Below are 16,871 nucleotides of genomic sequence, written 5' to 3' on the forward strand. Positions count from 1 at the left end.
ATCGCACGTGTAATATCATCCGCTCTTTTCCCTAATAGAATTTACGGCTTCTCGGAGAAATGACAAAATTATCTAATTTATTTAAACATAATGGATCTTAAACGATGTTCAGTGAAAACAAATAAATAAAGCCAAACAAAAAATAAGGGAAGAAGACAGCCGAAGGTGAGAAAAGCCAGGTACCCAAGGTGCTTGGTCATGATAATTACTGTATAAACACTGCCACAGGCGATAACGGTCATTTAGAGTCGTAGGAAACCCTAATTACTGTATGTACAAGTGCAATGAGCATTTTACGTTTTAAAACAGATTGTTTAATGCATCAATAAATAAGTTTAGAACTATTCAAAATTATACATCCGAGTAACCGAGTACCGATTTTAGTATTCGATACTCGGACGTTCGATCGAGTACCCGGTTAACCGGGTACTCGTTGACATCTCTAATATTTATACATCTAAAATACTAATAAAACATGATATTAAATGGATACCATACTTCACCAAAAATTGAATACTATAGTACTGCATGTGCTTTAGAGATGAATGTTTTTCTTTTTAGAGGAGAAATAGCCTACATAAAAAAAATATTTACATGAAAATTTATTTAGATTGTGGATAGGATGCTTCCTTCTTGGGTTTATTAATAGTAATATTTATGTTAGTCTATAAACCACTTCCATCTAGTCATTCATCCCAGAATGAAAACATAACCACATAAAACATCTAAGAAATAATACATTCTAAACTGGATTGCAAGATGCACAGAAAAAAAAAATCATGCATCAGATTTAGAAGAATGATTTTGTCATGCTTGGTTTCCATGGACGCTTTGGTCTCTAGCAGAACTCCTATACCTGGACCCAGGCTCTTTGGTGGTACCGGTCGCGGTCGACTGGACACAGGGGGTGGAACGGGAGGGACAGTTCCAGTAAACACTTCCTCCTCCCTGGTTAGGAGATCTATGTCATTCTGAGAGGAATTGAGCTTGGATTCAGTTTTGGCTTTGAGATTTTTTTTGCTGGATTCTGATTGGTCGATATGGGGAGGTGCAGGCTCTGTAAACATACAAGGTTTGTATACAACAACCAAGAAGTCATGCAATAAACAAAGGGAAACAAACCAGGGAAACAGATTCAGTGTGGAAACTAAGGGTGCATTACTCTAAATCCCAAAAGACATAATTTTTCCATTCCAAAAAAATTGCATAATTTTCAAGAAATGGTAACTTCATCCACTGAAATTATTTTCAATTTAATTACTTCGTATATTGGAAAATATCATTAAACTTATCTGAGGAGTATGTGGATGAAATCACTACAGGAAGATTATTGGATAAAACTACGGGTTTAATGCTAGTAGCTACCAACCACTAATAGAATGCATGCTTATTGGTAGAGTGAAGACATGCTCTATACTAAAAACACATGCTGAGCATTCCACTAGCAAATATATCATCAAGAAACATTAAGTAGTTTACTTAATAACATACCATTATAACATGCCTTTAGTAATCATTTAAGGACTTTTCTAAAAAGGGATCAGTATTTAGGGAGAACCCTGGTAATAATGTTTTTTCTGAAATTTAAAAAATTGTTACTTTTCAAGTTAATTTTTGGTCAGATCCTGTTTATCACGAGACTGGGGTTATGAACTTAAAGTCAAGATTGAGGGTTTTTTTTGGGTTTTTTCTTTTCTATGCACTACCCATAAAAATATTCTATTTATTCAGACAGACTTAGATTCAAATAGGTATAAATATAAATGCAATTCTTTCCAAAATAATAATTCTTTTTAAAAAGTTTGCAAGATTTTTTTTTATATTTAAGGAAAAAAATTGATTTTAAAAATCTTTTTATAGGTATAAAATATTACTGTAAATATTGTGATATGTTCTTATGACATATATTTTCTAATTCATGTAGCCAGCAATACCAAAACTAATGTTCATAAAAGGCATCAAAGCAACTTTGAAACTGACATGCATTTAATTCTGCCATACCTTCTTTGCCTAGAAAAAATTCAACAATCAATTTTAATAACAGAACAAAAAAAATTAAAATTTTGCCAAGTACTGATCATGCTATACATATTGTTCACAGATCCCTCCAACAGACTGCCGTGTATTACGTCAATTTAATATGTACGATGTCGACAGTAGACGTACCTGAGAATGCCCGTCCTCGCTCGGAATGATGGTCTGGGGAGACTCTCTTGGCGATTGGATGTACAATCTTATCCTAAAACACAGAAAAATCTAGATCAGAAATTAATATGACATATACAAATTACTAATACATGTACATGGACCCTGTTTTTCAATATTTATTTACTAATTTGCTTGGTTTTCTAGCTTGAATATGTTTATCATTCCTTACACATAAATCATCCTGAAATTTTCTTAAATCATGTCATTTTAAGTATCTTATAATTTTTTTCATATATCAAAAAGTTTTTTGTATAATATGTTTTACACAAATTAAAAGTTCAATATATCTTTAAAAAAATTATTCAGTGATATCAATAATTTCCTTTTAGATTTCTTTTCAGATTTCTTCTTGAATTTTGCTTCAACATACAGTCATACATTTGTACAGATTAACTCTGGTAACTGGTACACTGATATCTCAAACACAATGCATATATCTAAAGAAGCTGGAAGTCCTTTCCATATTTTCCACATTTTCTTAACGTTTTTTAACCCTGATACCTTAAATCACATTTGTTTTCTCAGTCCTATTGAGAACCAGATAATAAGATTCGACTGTATGTCAATATTACTTGAAAATAACACACACCGACTCTGACACTGGTATTGAGGCAAAGTTGAGTGGTTTGACACTGGGGGAAGCTATATCACTGGCGGTATCCGAGGAGGCGTCCTGTCCTGTAGGCTCCAGGGACTCACTTATAGACTGGGGGTGAGAAGGGGGCGTGTCTGGGGGCGTGGCTCTCTTGAGAGTACCCCCTGACGGATGATCAACAGCAAAGGGTTCCTCTACAAAACAGACAGGTCACATGTAATCAGACAAAGAATACAGTGAGGAAAGACGTTTGAAGAATTGTAAAGACTCTATTTGATAAAGTTTGCAATGATTCTAATTATTTCTGAAGAATATAATTATGATGATACATATAATACCATGCATGCATACCCCCTTCCCCGCAAAAATATTATCATTCCAATTTAAAAATATAACCAAATGAATAAAAGTTTGTAAAATAGCTACATGAACTAATCTGTTACATATTTATGTAACATGTAATACTGATTGATAAAGGATATGTTTGTATTTCGTTATTAGTGAATTAATAGGTTTTAATAATGATTGAATTTTTATGTAGTAGTTACCATTTGTAAATGAGGTATATGGCATCAGAGAAAATGGCAGTCTATCTGGTATTTCTATATCGTGTCTCCTTAGGACCACTAAATGCATAGCAATACAGAATTCATCTAATGATAACTCTCCATCTCTGTTCAGGTCAGACAACTGCCTACAAAACAAACAAAAACAATCATAGCAATACAGAATTCATCTAATGATAACTCTCCATCTCTGTTCAAGTCAGACAACTGCCTACAAAACAAACAAAAACAATCATTTGTGTTTCCAAGTAGAGATAACAGAGAAACAAAGGTGAGATCATTTGAAACAGAGAACCTTTGGTCTTAAGTTAAAAGGAATAAAATTAGTTTGGACCCATGTGACCTAAATTATGTGGTTTTAATATTTAATGACTACTATCAATAATTTTGTCAGCAAGTCTTTCTACGAGGAAAGATGGTATTCCATAGAAGTTTCAATATTTTAGTAAAGGAGTAACTGTTTGCAGTTTATTGTAATCAGCTAAACGGTCTGCCTGCTAAACTTCAGAAATAAACATGATCAAAAAAAGAATTTTGATGTTAACAAAGCCCAAACCTGGTCAATGAACCATGGAGTCAGGGGACATAATTTTCACATGCTGGTAAGAATAACTGCTTTTTAAAATCAACTACATGTGTAAAGTTTTCCTGCTTGAAATCTCTGCATAAAGAATTTCCAATGCTTTATTAAATGTTCATTACTAGTTCACAACCTAGCTCCACCCTAAGACCTGATTCCTTGACCAAAAAGATAAAAATTTTGTAATTTTGGTGAGAGACATGTTTAATCTATACCAAGAGTCTGCCTGCTAAATTCCCAGGAATAAACACTTTTCAAAGAAATAATAAATTTTAAACTTGCAATACATGTAACTATCCACAATGTTCAACATACATACCATATTTTAGATAATTCATGTACTTGTAATTTTGACTTCTCGAAAAATTCTTTTGCAACAGCACCTGCAAAAAACAGGAATCCAAGATTATCCAACTTCAGAGGACATTGTGAATATATTTAAACGTGAGAATTTTTAACACAAGAGTATCATCCTACGTAAGTTCAGGGTCTTTAAATCATTTTACAGGTAAAAATCTTCCTTATGACCAAGTACAATTATCTTATAGATCTTACAAGTAATAGTCTGAAAAAGTTTTTCTCGGGAAATAGTTACTGCCTTGGGGGACGATAAACTTGCTATTGTCCTCATAGCCAGTAAACAGTTGTATACTGTAATAACCTTACCTGTAATAGTCTTATTAAGGTCTGGCTGCATTGTTTTGAACTGTGCTATATAATATTCCTTCTGATCATCATTAATGCTCCATATGTCGTCCACACTCTCCGGATCAGAACTTATGGACGACGAGTCAAATCCTGGCGGTTCTAAGTTATAGGGTTTCCTAGATCCTGGGGCTAACAGACCTACAAGGCAATGATATATTATACAAATGCCGGTATACTGTACAATATCAGGGATGTACTATCATATGCTTACAGGATAGGCAACTCCTGCAAGTCGCTTGATATTTTTTTAGTTGCAGGAGTCTGTATAAAGTCAATTTTTAATAAATTTCTACGTTGACAAATATTTCAGAATAAAAACTTTATTTATCATTCAAAAATTATTCAAGATTTGTTGTTAGCACTGTTTATACTACTTATCTGGTATTAGTACACATTCACATTAAAATTTTTGTAATATCGTTGTTTTTTTATACACAATTGTATAATAAACATTTATCTGTTTTAGGAATACAAAGTCAAGATGGACCTAAAACGAAATGGGATAAAGTGCTTACTTTAGTAAAGCACTGATGCAACCAAAACAGATACAAACCTGCATGTTCATCTTCTTCAAAAGAAGCCCACCCCTCCAGGTGTTCATGTGTGGAGTTGGAACTGATTTTATGGTGGTGTTGGTGGTGTCCTGTGTGAATGTTGGTGGGGGCAGTTCCTGTTATCACAGTAGGAGCACCTGTCTGTAAGGAATTCATCACTTGTGCTCCCTGGATTTGATTGGCTACTGGGGAGGCCACATGACCATGTAAACTGTTCTGACTGGCTGAGGGAATGCTGGTAGCTGATTGGATGTTGTTTGTGACTGGTGGAGAGGAGGGAGGGGATTGGGGAGGGGAGATAAATTGTCTGGGGGATGTAGTAACACTTGTTGACTCCTCACTGTTTAATGCCTGAAAGGAAATGTTATCTTTATTATAGTAAAAAATACGTCTATGAATTGAAGATGGAATATGAGATGGCCACTCTTTTTCATTGTACAAGAAAGAATTAAGTTACCTTTCACAAAAATTATTTGATTTCAAATTTAACATAAATATTATTCTACATTCTCTCCTTTAATTAAAAAGGGGGGGGGGGGGGAGAGGAAGAAAATGGATGGGTGGCTGATATCATTTATTACCAAATGTACCCAGTACCTGATGGGTGGTGCCTGTCTGTGATATCACGGGAGGATTGGGTGGCCCCTGGTCTCGGTCCACCACTCCTCTGAATTGCCCCGACTGGGACCGCATGTGGGATTTCTTAGAGGCGGGAGGTGGTGGTAGCTGTCCCACTGCTTGCTGGTTTGGAATTGTCTGTTGTGAGTGTCTGTAACAAAGAAGTTAAACATTATACATTGTACTTGTTCTTTACTGTCTTGTCTATAACACATACTACAGCTGATCCCATACTCCAATATTAGCCTTCAATGAAAGTAATTAAGATATCCAAATGAACAATACAGAGATGTAACAAATAGGCTAATGTAAATGATACATTATTCTTTGGATATCAGAATCCACTCTTTAAAGTGAAATGTTATTTATAGCAATCAAACTGTCCATACAGGTACTGTAAACCAACTTTTATTCGCGTGTGAGAAATTTAGCAATCAAATTGTCTCTTTTTCATAAAACAATTTCAAAAAATATATGCCTTTACTATCTTTAAAAGTTGGTTTGTTTACTTTTTGTTTACTTTCAGTGTTTGTATTTTTTCATATTTTAGTTTCTTATAAGAGAAGTGTTGAATAAAGTAAAGCTTTAAAAACTTTTCATGCTTATGGCTAATCTCTTGGGATGGGGAAAAAATCCTGAAAAATTCAACTGACACATACCACCTGCAGTAGTCATATCATAAGTCAATTATAATTCCTTTCTTTATTGGCTTCAGTAAAAACTTCAATGCACCTGACAAATACTTTCATGTTTTAAAACATTTCAAACTCAGTTTATATTCTTAAAAATTAAAATAATTTAAATATTTAACATTTCAGTCACAACTCATGAAACTAAGTCCTCAATGTACAAAATGCTAGAATTGTAACCTTATTACATCATCAACGGTGAAAAATTGTTTTCCTTCCTAACATGTACAGAAAGGCTTCTACCTCCATATATCACTGCAGACTTCTAATCAATTAATTTGTCTGAATTTGTTAAAAATGAAACTTTCAGGAATTGTTTTCACACATCACCCATAATGAAATCTGACTGGTTATCAATTTTGAAAACAAAATAAATGAAGTGAATCACTCAATTACTTTTATAATATTCTTCACAGTCTGCAACAAGTGCCATACCATCAGTGTCTTGTTAGTTTTATAATGTTTGTAAGACAATATCTAAGGATTCAAAAACTGAGAAATTTAACAGTTTGCAGGAAAAATGCAAAAAAAATGGAATAACTGCTTATTTTGACATGATGGTGTGACAGTCCAAATTTATGAAAAATTGAAATGTAAACAGTAAAAACAAATTATATGTTAAATATATGTATTAAACTGATTTTGGTTCTACCCAGTAGTTTGCTAAATCCTCAAACAGAGTTAATTGTAAATGATAAAGTCATAGAAAAGAGTTTTTAAAAGATAACAGGATGTGAAGAATTTTTTTTTCTTTTTGAGAAAGAAATACTATAAGACAGGACTCTGTCGTACCTTTCTCCATCTTGACCTGGTACTGCATTGTGTAATCTCTTCTCTGCAAAGATAAACAAAAGCTACATAAATGTTTATATTCTTCATAAAAATATTTTTAAAAATTCAGATAAACATTGCTTTTGTATATATATAAAACAATACTTGAAAAACTTTTAAAAAGTCTCCTTGGGTTCCAATTCACATTCATGTATGTTGTAGTAATTGTAACTTTGTCAGATAAATATGTTACATACACCTGACTAACGGAATAATTAGCCCCCCACATTGATTTCATTTACATCCTAGCTTCTCTGAAATTGATTTATTTTCATTGTGACTTATTTCTTGAAGTAGACAAATCTATAAACAGTGAGCCATATATAGATTAAAACTTTATTTCATTGTTTAAAATAATCATAGTTTATGATTCTATAAGGGCCAGTAGTATGAGCTGCATACACAGGTACCAAGCACCTGTCCTTGATTGAAACTGCTCTCTTTGTTTACCCGCTGTTTGTGCATTATATCATTTATCACAGTAAAATTGTGTAATCTCTTAGCTTGGCTAAATCAAGGCTACATTTACAATTCATAGTCTCGAGTTCTTTGGTACTTAATGTGCTCGTGAATACTTATAGTCTACTTGTCCATTGACCGAGGCTTTTAAGAAGATAGCAGGCCAGTGTGGATCAAGGAAGTGACTTCTACATATGATCAAACCCCGCAAACAAGCTCTTACACAGATTCAAGAAAATAGGGCTTTATCTTTATCTGTCAACAAACAAATTTTTCATTCTTTTCCTGTTATTTTTAAGAATTACACTGAAAAAAGAAAACCATTAACCATATGTTAAATAAAAGTAATTCAGAGAAGTATCTTATGTAATTTCATTGGGTGGAGTCTAAAGAAATTAATTATTTTGAAATTTAACATGGACTCTAAAAGCTTAATTTTTAAAATATTGTGCAAAGTAGTAATTTTTCTAGAAGCTCCTTGTTTCTTTAAATCAGTTATATGGAATTATACATGCACTAGCTGTTTTTATTCATAAAAAAAAATGTACATGCATATTTTTAGCTTTTGCGCATCTTATTTTTAGCTGGTAATGAAATAAAAAGTTTCATTACATAATGATATACTATAATAGTTTTATCCCAGAGCATGTTTTTTTTCTTTTTTTACTTTTTTTTCAAATTTATCATTGTTTATGCTCAAACACTATGTTATATGTAAAGAAAGACAGATTCATGCAGATTCTCTGTCTTTTCATGATGATTTCTCAAAACAATGTATATTGACTTTGGACATTTGAATGCTGCAATTTACTAGTTACGTAACTAAAACAAATAAATATAGTTCCTTTCTCTGGTTTGGGACATTTAATCAATGACTATATCAATATTTTTCAGGCATGAAACACTAAATTGTCTGTCCAAGTTCCATCTGAAGGTTCTGTAACAATTACATTACCTTGGTCAGTTGTCCTGGTGAATTTTGGTAATGGCATGTCTGTCCCTAGAAAATAGAAAATGAAAATAGTCAGTACTTTCAATGTTCCAAACAAGAATTAATTGTTACATAAACTCCTCTCCATCAGTCTCTCTCTCATGTGTTTGTGACTGTAGCATTTCAAGAGAAATGGATTAAAGGCTTAAATATAAATATACATTATTTAATTTCATGACTAAGGAAAAAATACTCTTTATTAAACTTTAAAACATTTATTTCTCCATTTTTTAATAAAGATCCTGGGCTTTTCAAGAATACAAAGCTTACATAAAAGAAAAAAAGACTTGTGTTAGAAATTCACAGTAGAGGAAATCTGTCATTTCCCCACTCTTTTCATATTGTACCCTCATTTCTTCAGTCCAGGAGGTAATTTGAGATGAAGATACATGTACTATTGTACTCTGTAAACTTGAGAGTCAGTAGGGTTGTTAGCATGGACTAAATGTTCATTAAATCCACAAATTTTACAATAACAAATTATCAACAAATTAAAAGTCTATACCCTTTCTTCACAACCCATCAACCCAATTGATACAAGTCTCTAAAACTGGAAACCACCTCATAGAATCAGCTGTACCCATACAAAAAAAAGGTACATATAGGCATACTTTTTTTGTGCCAAAACAGTACCTATTTTGTGCCTATAATTATAGGTACAAAAAAGGCATACCTATTTTGTGCCAATAATGAACTTATATTTTTTTCAGTGTGCCTACAATGTACCTACATTGAACTTTGTCATTTTCAAGTGTACCTACAATGTACCTACATTGGACTTTGCCATTTTTCAGTGTACCTAAAATGTGCCTGCTTTGGACTTTGTCATATTCCAGTGTACCTACAATGTACCTACATTGGACTTAGTTTTTTTCCAGTGTACCTACAATGTACCTACATTGGACTTTGCCATTTTCCAGTGTACCTATAATGTACCTAATTTGGACTTTGTCATTTTCCAGTCTAGCTACATTGAACTTAGTAATTTTTCAGTGTACCTAAAATGTACCTACTTTGGACTTTGCCATTTTCCAGTGTACCTATAATGTACCTAATTTGGACTTTGTCATTTTCCAGTCTAGCTACATTGAACTTAGTAATTTTTCAGTGTACCTAAAATGTACCTATTTTAGACTTTGCCATTTTCCTGTGTGCCTAAAGTGTACCAATTTAGGACTTAAACTTTTTTTTGAATAATAAATGAGAGCATTTTGACAAATCTGATTAAAGGAATTATTAATAAGAAATAATAATAATATTTTTCATTCTGTTATTTGTATGACTCCCTGAAATTAAAGGTTATACAGACAGTCAAATATTTCTCCATTTAAAAAACCAAGGGAAGGAAAGTCCAACTTATAGACAATTCTTTAACCAAAGAAAATGAAGTGTCTCCATCAATCAATGGTCTTTTTCACATAAAATCTTACAACGAAGACTAAAATTTCCTCCATCTAGACTTCACTTCTAAAGTCTTTATTTTCTATCAGACTGTATTAATATTTTCACTAATTTTTCACAATGCAGTAATAAAATATCTTAATATACTAAAAAAAAAAACTGTCTAATTTGTTGTGAAAAGGGCCATTGAAACCTATTTCTTCAAATTATTCCATACACCTGATATATATGGGAACATCTAATTTAACTAATTAAATGAAGAAAAGTCTACCTCTCAAATAAAAATAAAACAAAAATAGTTTCAAAATATTTTATATTGGCTATTAACATGAATATTGGAATTAAACATGATTTAATAATCAGTTTCTTGAATATTTTAATCATTTAATATCATATGTTCAGTCAATCACACAATGAAGCAGCATGGAACTGTGTCATTTTTTACTCTTTTTCCACACGGTTTGGAACACTGGACACGAAAGAAAGTTCATCATTGACAGGAACATACACACACACATCAGTGATGTCCACTACTGACACAGCTACCAGTCCAGCATTCAATGACGGTTTCAGGGAAATCATGTGGTTTGGGGATGATCTCTGTCTGCCATCAATAACAATATTCACTTTGTCCATGGGGCTCATCAATGCATAGGCGGCATCCTCTCCAATGTTCCTTTTCACTTTAACTAAAGTCTGAATAATTCCATAAGAGTTTCCTCCATAGCCTACGACTGTGTTGTTCCTCCTTGTTGTGGCTTTGTACTCTGCACTGTGGAGGATTTGATGGTCTTTCGATAGACGTTTAAAGAATAACACAGAGTCAAAGTTCCCAACAGCCAGCGTAAGGGCTCTTTCTTCTTCTTGAGTGAAGGGTCTGTTGTAGAAGGCTCCAATTACATAAACACTGTCACAAATGTTTTCACTTGTAGGCTGGGACTTTTTTTCGGTCAGTCGGAGAAACAGGTCCCTCTCACTGGTCCCATGGTTGAGCATCTGCGATAGCTGGGGAAGGCTTTGGTGCACACCAACAGCAAATGCAATTTGACACTGGATATGTTGGGTTCCATGGAAAAGGCGCCTCAGTTGTCCATTGAAATCTTCGAAGTAAAAGCACGAAGAAGACCACAAAGGACCAAGATCTTCGACTTTGTCAACTATGTGGAGGAGGAGATGGATGTTGGACGTAGAATACCTCTCGTGGTACAGAACAGGAATGTTGAGCACGAATTCCAACATCATCTGTCGACAATGGAGAATATCTCTTGATGAAATCTTGTCCTGCAGAAGCTTGTATGTTGTAAATACGAGGAGGGAAAAATGATGAAACTGATCCTCTGACAAGATTCCAAACAGGCATGGCAGACTGTAATACAGCAGGAAGTTCTTGAGCTCTGCAGCCTTAAAATGGGATACATCAACCAAAGACCTAGGGAACCTGGAGATGAAATTTGGTGGCTTGATTGCAAGGAGACGTCTATCCACTTCACCAATCCTACTTGCGATGCTGTATGGCTCATTGCGATGGGACTTGTCGAACCAGAGTGTCAACAGCATCTTGACCACTCCAAGGAGAACGCAGTGCATGTAGTCGATGGCTACTCCCCTTACGATGTTGAAGTGTGGGAAGTAGCTGAACCACGTAAGTCCCTTTACACCAGACACAGCAGACTGTTTCCCACCATTGGTTTTGTTGGTCTCCGCTTCTTCTCCACATCTGGTGAAAGACTCGTGTGTCCTTGGCTCATGAAATCCCGTTGTACTGTCCAAGTTGAAAGGATAAGCCAGGGTGTGACCTCTTTCACTTGTCTGCACGGTCTTTCCTGGCACAAGGCAATAAGGACACCCATTGAATCCATTAAACTGGACCATATTCTGGAAGAGGCATCTAGCAGGGGCATCAAAAACACCATTCAGCAGAATCCCTCTAATGGTCAGATTGTCCACCTTGAGACCTACAAAAATTACATAAAGAAATCAATAAACAGAGCATTTTAATAAGTATTAATATGAAAAAAAAGTTCATGTTAAAATATTCAAGAGATTCTTGTCCAAGATCTAATTTTGATTTTAAGGGGAAAATAATTATTTGAGACACCCTTGCCTCTAAAATGAAGTGGTCAAATTTACCCTAATTCCTATCACTATTTAGTGAGAGTATTGCCTCAAATCAGGTCACAATACATTTTATCTTTTAAAGTTCAATAAATGTGTTTAGAACTGATCCATAAATGATTCATCATAAGAATAATTAGGCTGCACTGTCTATAAAATTAAGAGTTTGGGTTTTAAAATTTTTTAAAATTGATAAATCAGAATGGTCCTAAAAAACAAATGGAAAGAAACCTACCTGTTCTGTAAATCTGATGCAAACTCTCTGCGAATGGTCTTAGGAATGTGCAGAAGTTGGGTTTTGAATATCCAAACCACAAACCAGCAAAAACACGGTTACGTCTGGAAAACCTATAAATAAAAAAAAAACATGAATAAGAATAAGCCTTATGGACAAACATTGAGCTTCAAGGTCATTGATCTTCATAAGCATAGAAAAGATATGGAGTCCTTTGCAAATACAAACTGAAAACTCTACAACAAAAACATTGCACATGTATTTGAAATGCTAAGAATTGTTTAAGTTGATCAAATTGACTTTTTGATCAATTTAACATTTTCAGTTCAAAAAGATTTTCCATTTAAATTACCCAACCTACATAACCAAAAGTTTCGTACCGTAAATGGGGTGGGAGCTCGTTGATCACCAGGTAAACCGGCCAAATACTGAATGACGAGGAACGAAACAAGGACACTCCATCCGTATTCATCTGGAAGGATATATGCAGTTGTCCATGGTGCTCTGCTGTGCTGTTGGTGAAATACCCATCTTTCGTGAATGTTTCTTTGTACAGCTTTCCATCACATATGTCCTTTAGCATTCCATCATCTTGTCTAGAAGCCTTGTGTTCCCAAATCTGTTGCACCAAACTTCCATCTGAAATATTTCAAAAAATTATAGCAGAGATCTTAATCTTACTTTGCTTGGATATTGATTAATTCTTCATAAAGCAAACATCATTTTTATATCACCTTGTTATTTTTTTTAATCAAGCAGTACTTTGCATATCTTTTTTTAAAACAAGTTTAATATTTGAAATGTAATATTGCATAATGTGTATTGTCAAATATTTGTTATGGGGGAATGGCCGATATTTTAATAATTTAGACCAAAAATCAGTTCGTAAGCAATTCTGAAAATATTTGATAAATAAATTACCTGCAAACATTTTTGATAACTGTGCAGCGATTGGAATGACCAGAAAGTATGCTGCTGAATTTTTCTTTGGTGGCTTGTTGCAATTTGGACAGACTTCAGCCTTCTCCATCCCCATGTACAGGAAGCAATGCTCACAATAGTGATGAAACTCAAGGGGTGACTTAAAGTTCCGAAAGAAGTCCATGAAGGATGTCAGGTTTGTCCTGCACAAATTCGGCGTAAGGCAATGAAGCTCCAAGAGGACCAACAGATCAGCGATGGCTTCTCCAGTGAGGGAATGTCGCATGGCAAACGAAATCAACAATATCATACTGGCAGCAAGAGTAATTGTTGCACCGCTGTACAATGGCTGATCTGCTTCAGATTCATCCCCTAGAAAGATTTACATCACAGAATAAACATATTGTATTTAATGATTTTTCTGAAGAGTTTTTTGGATGAAAGGAAAAATAATTGATTTTTATACAGTTCACATATAAGCTGTTACACAAGTTATCATCTTATATTGCCCTTTTCTTCCTTCCTTCCTTCTTTTGTTTAACATTTAAGTTTTCAGAAATATTGCATATATTTACTTTGGATATTTTTAGAATATGTTTTTCAGGACACCATCCTAACTTGACGTTCTTTTATTTAAAGATACAAGTATCTCATCTAATCAGTGTACCTGCATTGCATGGTTCAACTGGATCCCTGTCGTCATCCTCCTCCTGTTCAAAGTCCTCGTCTTGTATGGTCTCACTCTCGGTTGTTGAAAAGGCTGGGTCTGCATAATCATCGGACTCTGGCAGTGTCTAAAATTAAGATATTAGTGTAACTTAAATGTCTTTTAGCAGTCTAAATATATCAATTTACATTAAATAAAATTTGCTTGTCTATAAACTTATGAAGCCCTCCTCACTATTTTCTGTTAAGAAGTTGATGGTTCATTAAAGTACTCCACTCTTAATCTGAAAGGACAAGTGCACTTAAGCAATGCTTAATGGGCCCTTTTTTATGTGCCATTTTACTGTAGAATATATAACCAAATTGTTCTCTTTTGGAAATAGTTATATATACTAATACTTCCATTTCTAAATTTTTTTTCTATAATAGACCTTTGAAAGTAAGCTGAAATGATTTCTCAATAATTCTGCCGGAATGTAAATTAGGCAGGTCGATAGGTCAGCAGCTAAGGAGAGGAGGCCTAATAAGCATGCAAATCTCATGCACATCTGTCTCTGTGTCTGACGCTAAGGAGGCCAAATATGCATGTAAATCTCGTGCTGCTGCCTTTGTGTTTGACGTCAGTGTGCGAGGACGTGAATTTCAGGGGTAAAATTTGTTTAATCTTATGGTTTAGATATCAATTAATGATTTGGGATGAAAAATTTTGCTTAATTTGAATGTTTATTTTTTGAGAATTGTTTAATTTTTTTTCTTATCTGTAATACCTGCAGATCTGTTGCGTTCTTTGCCAGAAAAAATTTGACTTGATGACAACAAAGCTAGTGTCATCCACTGAGTAAAGGGATTATTTATCACACACAAAATGGTGCATTTTTTCAAAATTTTCTTAATTGACTATTACAGTATAAATTATAATACTAACAGTGTGTTTTAACATATTATTTTTACTCCTTCCACAACAAAACTACATGTTAAAAGATTGGCAGCTTAGCTGATGTCTATTTAGTAAATGTTTATATGATATATATTTATACACATTGATTACCCCAGTCAGGTCCTGTACAAACTACAATAATTAGATTTTCAAGTGAGTATTATTTTATGAAAAGCGTATTCATATGAGTTCAAATGTGAAAATAATCACTGCATCAAAATAAAATTTTCAGCATATCCTTATAATTTTCTATAGAAATAAGAATGATATGGTAGCTAAATAAAGCTACTTCAGATAGGTAAATAAATCGGTAGGTAAATCAAGCCATACGTAGCTAAATCTAGCGATTGTACTGGACCTGTCAGTATATTTTGGTATACAATTACAATATCAGTGCAGTTATATGTCTAGCTGATGCTAGCAATGCATAACAAATGGTGCTAACATACACTTTTATACACAAGCTTTTAATAACTAAAAAATATATACAGACATGACAGATGTATTACTATAAATATTATTACTTATATTCAACTTCTTCGTTCTGATGTTTGCGTCAATCTTGGCATTTCATATTTATTTTACAAAACAGTTCAAAATATTCTTTTTTCCTGAAATTCCATTATCAAATAACTCCGTTCCCTCAAAAGCCGAGCGACGTTCAAGGTATGACATCCTAGGAAAATACGAAGTTTCATAAATCGCCATTTTGAATTGTCACGGTTAATTATGCGCTTCGTGTAAACTTCCTTTTCATAAAGCGTTTAAGAGATGTAAATGATAAAGAGGGAAATGTTGACCGGCTATCATAATAGTTCCGGAAAACCACATACGACGTTTTGTCAAGTTTTTGGAGTTTATAACATGTATTCATTGGCATAGCTTTGTTATATAATTCATTTTACCATTTTCCCCACTAGGATTCAAGACATAGATCAAAATATAGGAGAGTAATATTTCAATGCAAGTACTGAAGAAGACAAAATTTTCATCCTGATCATTTCTATTCTGTATGATGTATACATGTATATTATAATTATAGTTTTCTGTTTTCAAAACTTAAATTTTCTGAAAGGCATGATTCTTGTGGGATCAGGTTGGAGGTAATTCTTGAGGAGTAGAGGAACTATACGTATTAACCTACAGTCGTACTATACAATGTATAGTCCAGGCATGTAGCAAAAGGGACCCCCCCCCCCCCCACTTTTTTCCCAAAACTGACTTATACTGTAAAAAATGATCATTGAAAGGTTGGTTTCCCGTCCAACTTTTTGTGATCAGGAAATGAACAAAAAAAGTCCTATATAATTAAAGGGGATCTTAATTAAAACCATGCAGTGACCTATATACTATAGTATATATAGGTCCTGACTAAAACCAAGTCACATGGAATGGCAATAAATACGTCTTTCATTGTGCAAAATCAGACTGACAAAAGACGAAATATTTTACATTTTATCATTAGACAAACAAGAGCTAAACACTTACTGGTTCTAAAGCTTGTCTGTGAAAGTTGTCGATCACATCAACGGGGTCTATCTCTGTCATGAGCTGGTCATCATTGCTGCACTCATCGGCTGGTGAATCTTCTCTGCTCATACGCCAAAGCGATACTTTGGGTATAGGGGAAGACTTATCAGCGTGATAAATCTTATAACGACCGCGTTTACTTGGATTCATCTTGTCGAGTTCAAATTCAATCTGGCGCCTTTGTTTTGACCGGAAGTTCTGAGTTCGTGTAATTCCGTTTTTGAGAAATCCTTTGATTTTCAATATTTTATTCCAACTAATTATCTG

At 33.9% G+C, this 16,871-nt stretch overlaps 2 protein-coding genes across 5 annotated transcripts in view; both read right to left on the reverse strand.

The window, feature by feature from the left end:
* Positions 1–16,871, reverse strand: part of LOC134230241 (ralBP1-associated Eps domain-containing protein 1-like) — a 52,096-nt gene that overhangs the window by 12,904 nt on the left and 22,321 nt on the right. For 2 of the 4 annotated variants that reach the window (XM_062712012.1, XM_062712014.1), the window contains exons 3-12: positions 8,764–8,808; positions 7,311–7,353; positions 5,809–5,980; positions 5,211–5,562; positions 4,616–4,795; positions 4,269–4,332; positions 3,352–3,497; positions 2,798–2,997; positions 2,156–2,239; positions 857–1,055 (exon numbers count right to left, since the gene is read on the reverse strand). In XM_062712012.1, coding sequence (XP_062567996.1) covers positions 857–1,055; positions 2,156–2,239; positions 2,798–2,997; positions 3,352–3,497; positions 4,269–4,332; positions 4,616–4,795; positions 5,211–5,562; positions 5,809–5,980; positions 7,311–7,353; positions 8,764–8,808 — 1,485 coding nt within the window. Of the gene's footprint in view, positions 1–856; positions 1,058–2,155; positions 2,240–2,797; positions 2,998–3,351; positions 3,498–4,268; positions 4,333–4,615; positions 4,796–5,210; positions 5,563–5,808; positions 5,981–7,310; positions 7,354–8,763; positions 8,809–16,871 lie in introns of all 4 variants that reach the window. The other 2 variants (XM_062712013.1, XM_062712015.1) reach the window with 2 other exon arrangements.
* On the reverse strand, positions 10,509–15,787 carry LOC134230240 (uncharacterized). The gene is made up of 6 exons (XM_062712011.1): positions 15,599–15,787; positions 14,139–14,265; positions 13,472–13,843; positions 12,931–13,189; positions 12,551–12,663; positions 10,509–12,155 (listed from the first exon to the last, which is right to left on the reverse strand). The coding sequence occupies exons 3-6, from the start codon at positions 13,779–13,781 to the stop codon at positions 10,642–10,644; spliced, it is 2,196 nt and encodes a 731-aa protein (XP_062567995.1). The 5' UTR covers positions 13,782–13,843; positions 14,139–14,265; positions 15,599–15,787; the 3' UTR covers positions 10,509–10,641.

This window comes from Saccostrea cucullata, unplaced genomic scaffold, assembly GCF_032062105.1.
Source record: "Saccostrea cucullata isolate Sc308-1 unplaced genomic scaffold, CSIRO_AGI_Scuc_v1 ctg1322, whole genome shotgun sequence".
Classification (NCBI taxonomy): domain Eukaryota; kingdom Metazoa; phylum Mollusca; class Bivalvia; order Ostreida; family Ostreidae; genus Saccostrea; species Saccostrea cuccullata.

Excerpts from the sequence above, each read along its gene's own strand:
- LOC134230240 (XM_062712011.1), bottom strand. The coding sequence starts at position 13,781 with ATGATATTGTTGATTTCGTTTGCCATGCGACATTCCCTCACTGGAGAA. Across the intron at positions 12,664-12,930 it reads GAGCTCCCACCCCATTTACG|GTTTTCCAGACGTAACCGTG; the intron begins GTACGAAACTTT and ends TTTTATTTATAG. Across the intron at positions 12,156-12,550 it reads GCATCAGATTTACAGAACAG|GTCTCAAGGTGGACAATCTG; the intron begins GTAGGTTTCTTT and ends TAATTTTTGTAG.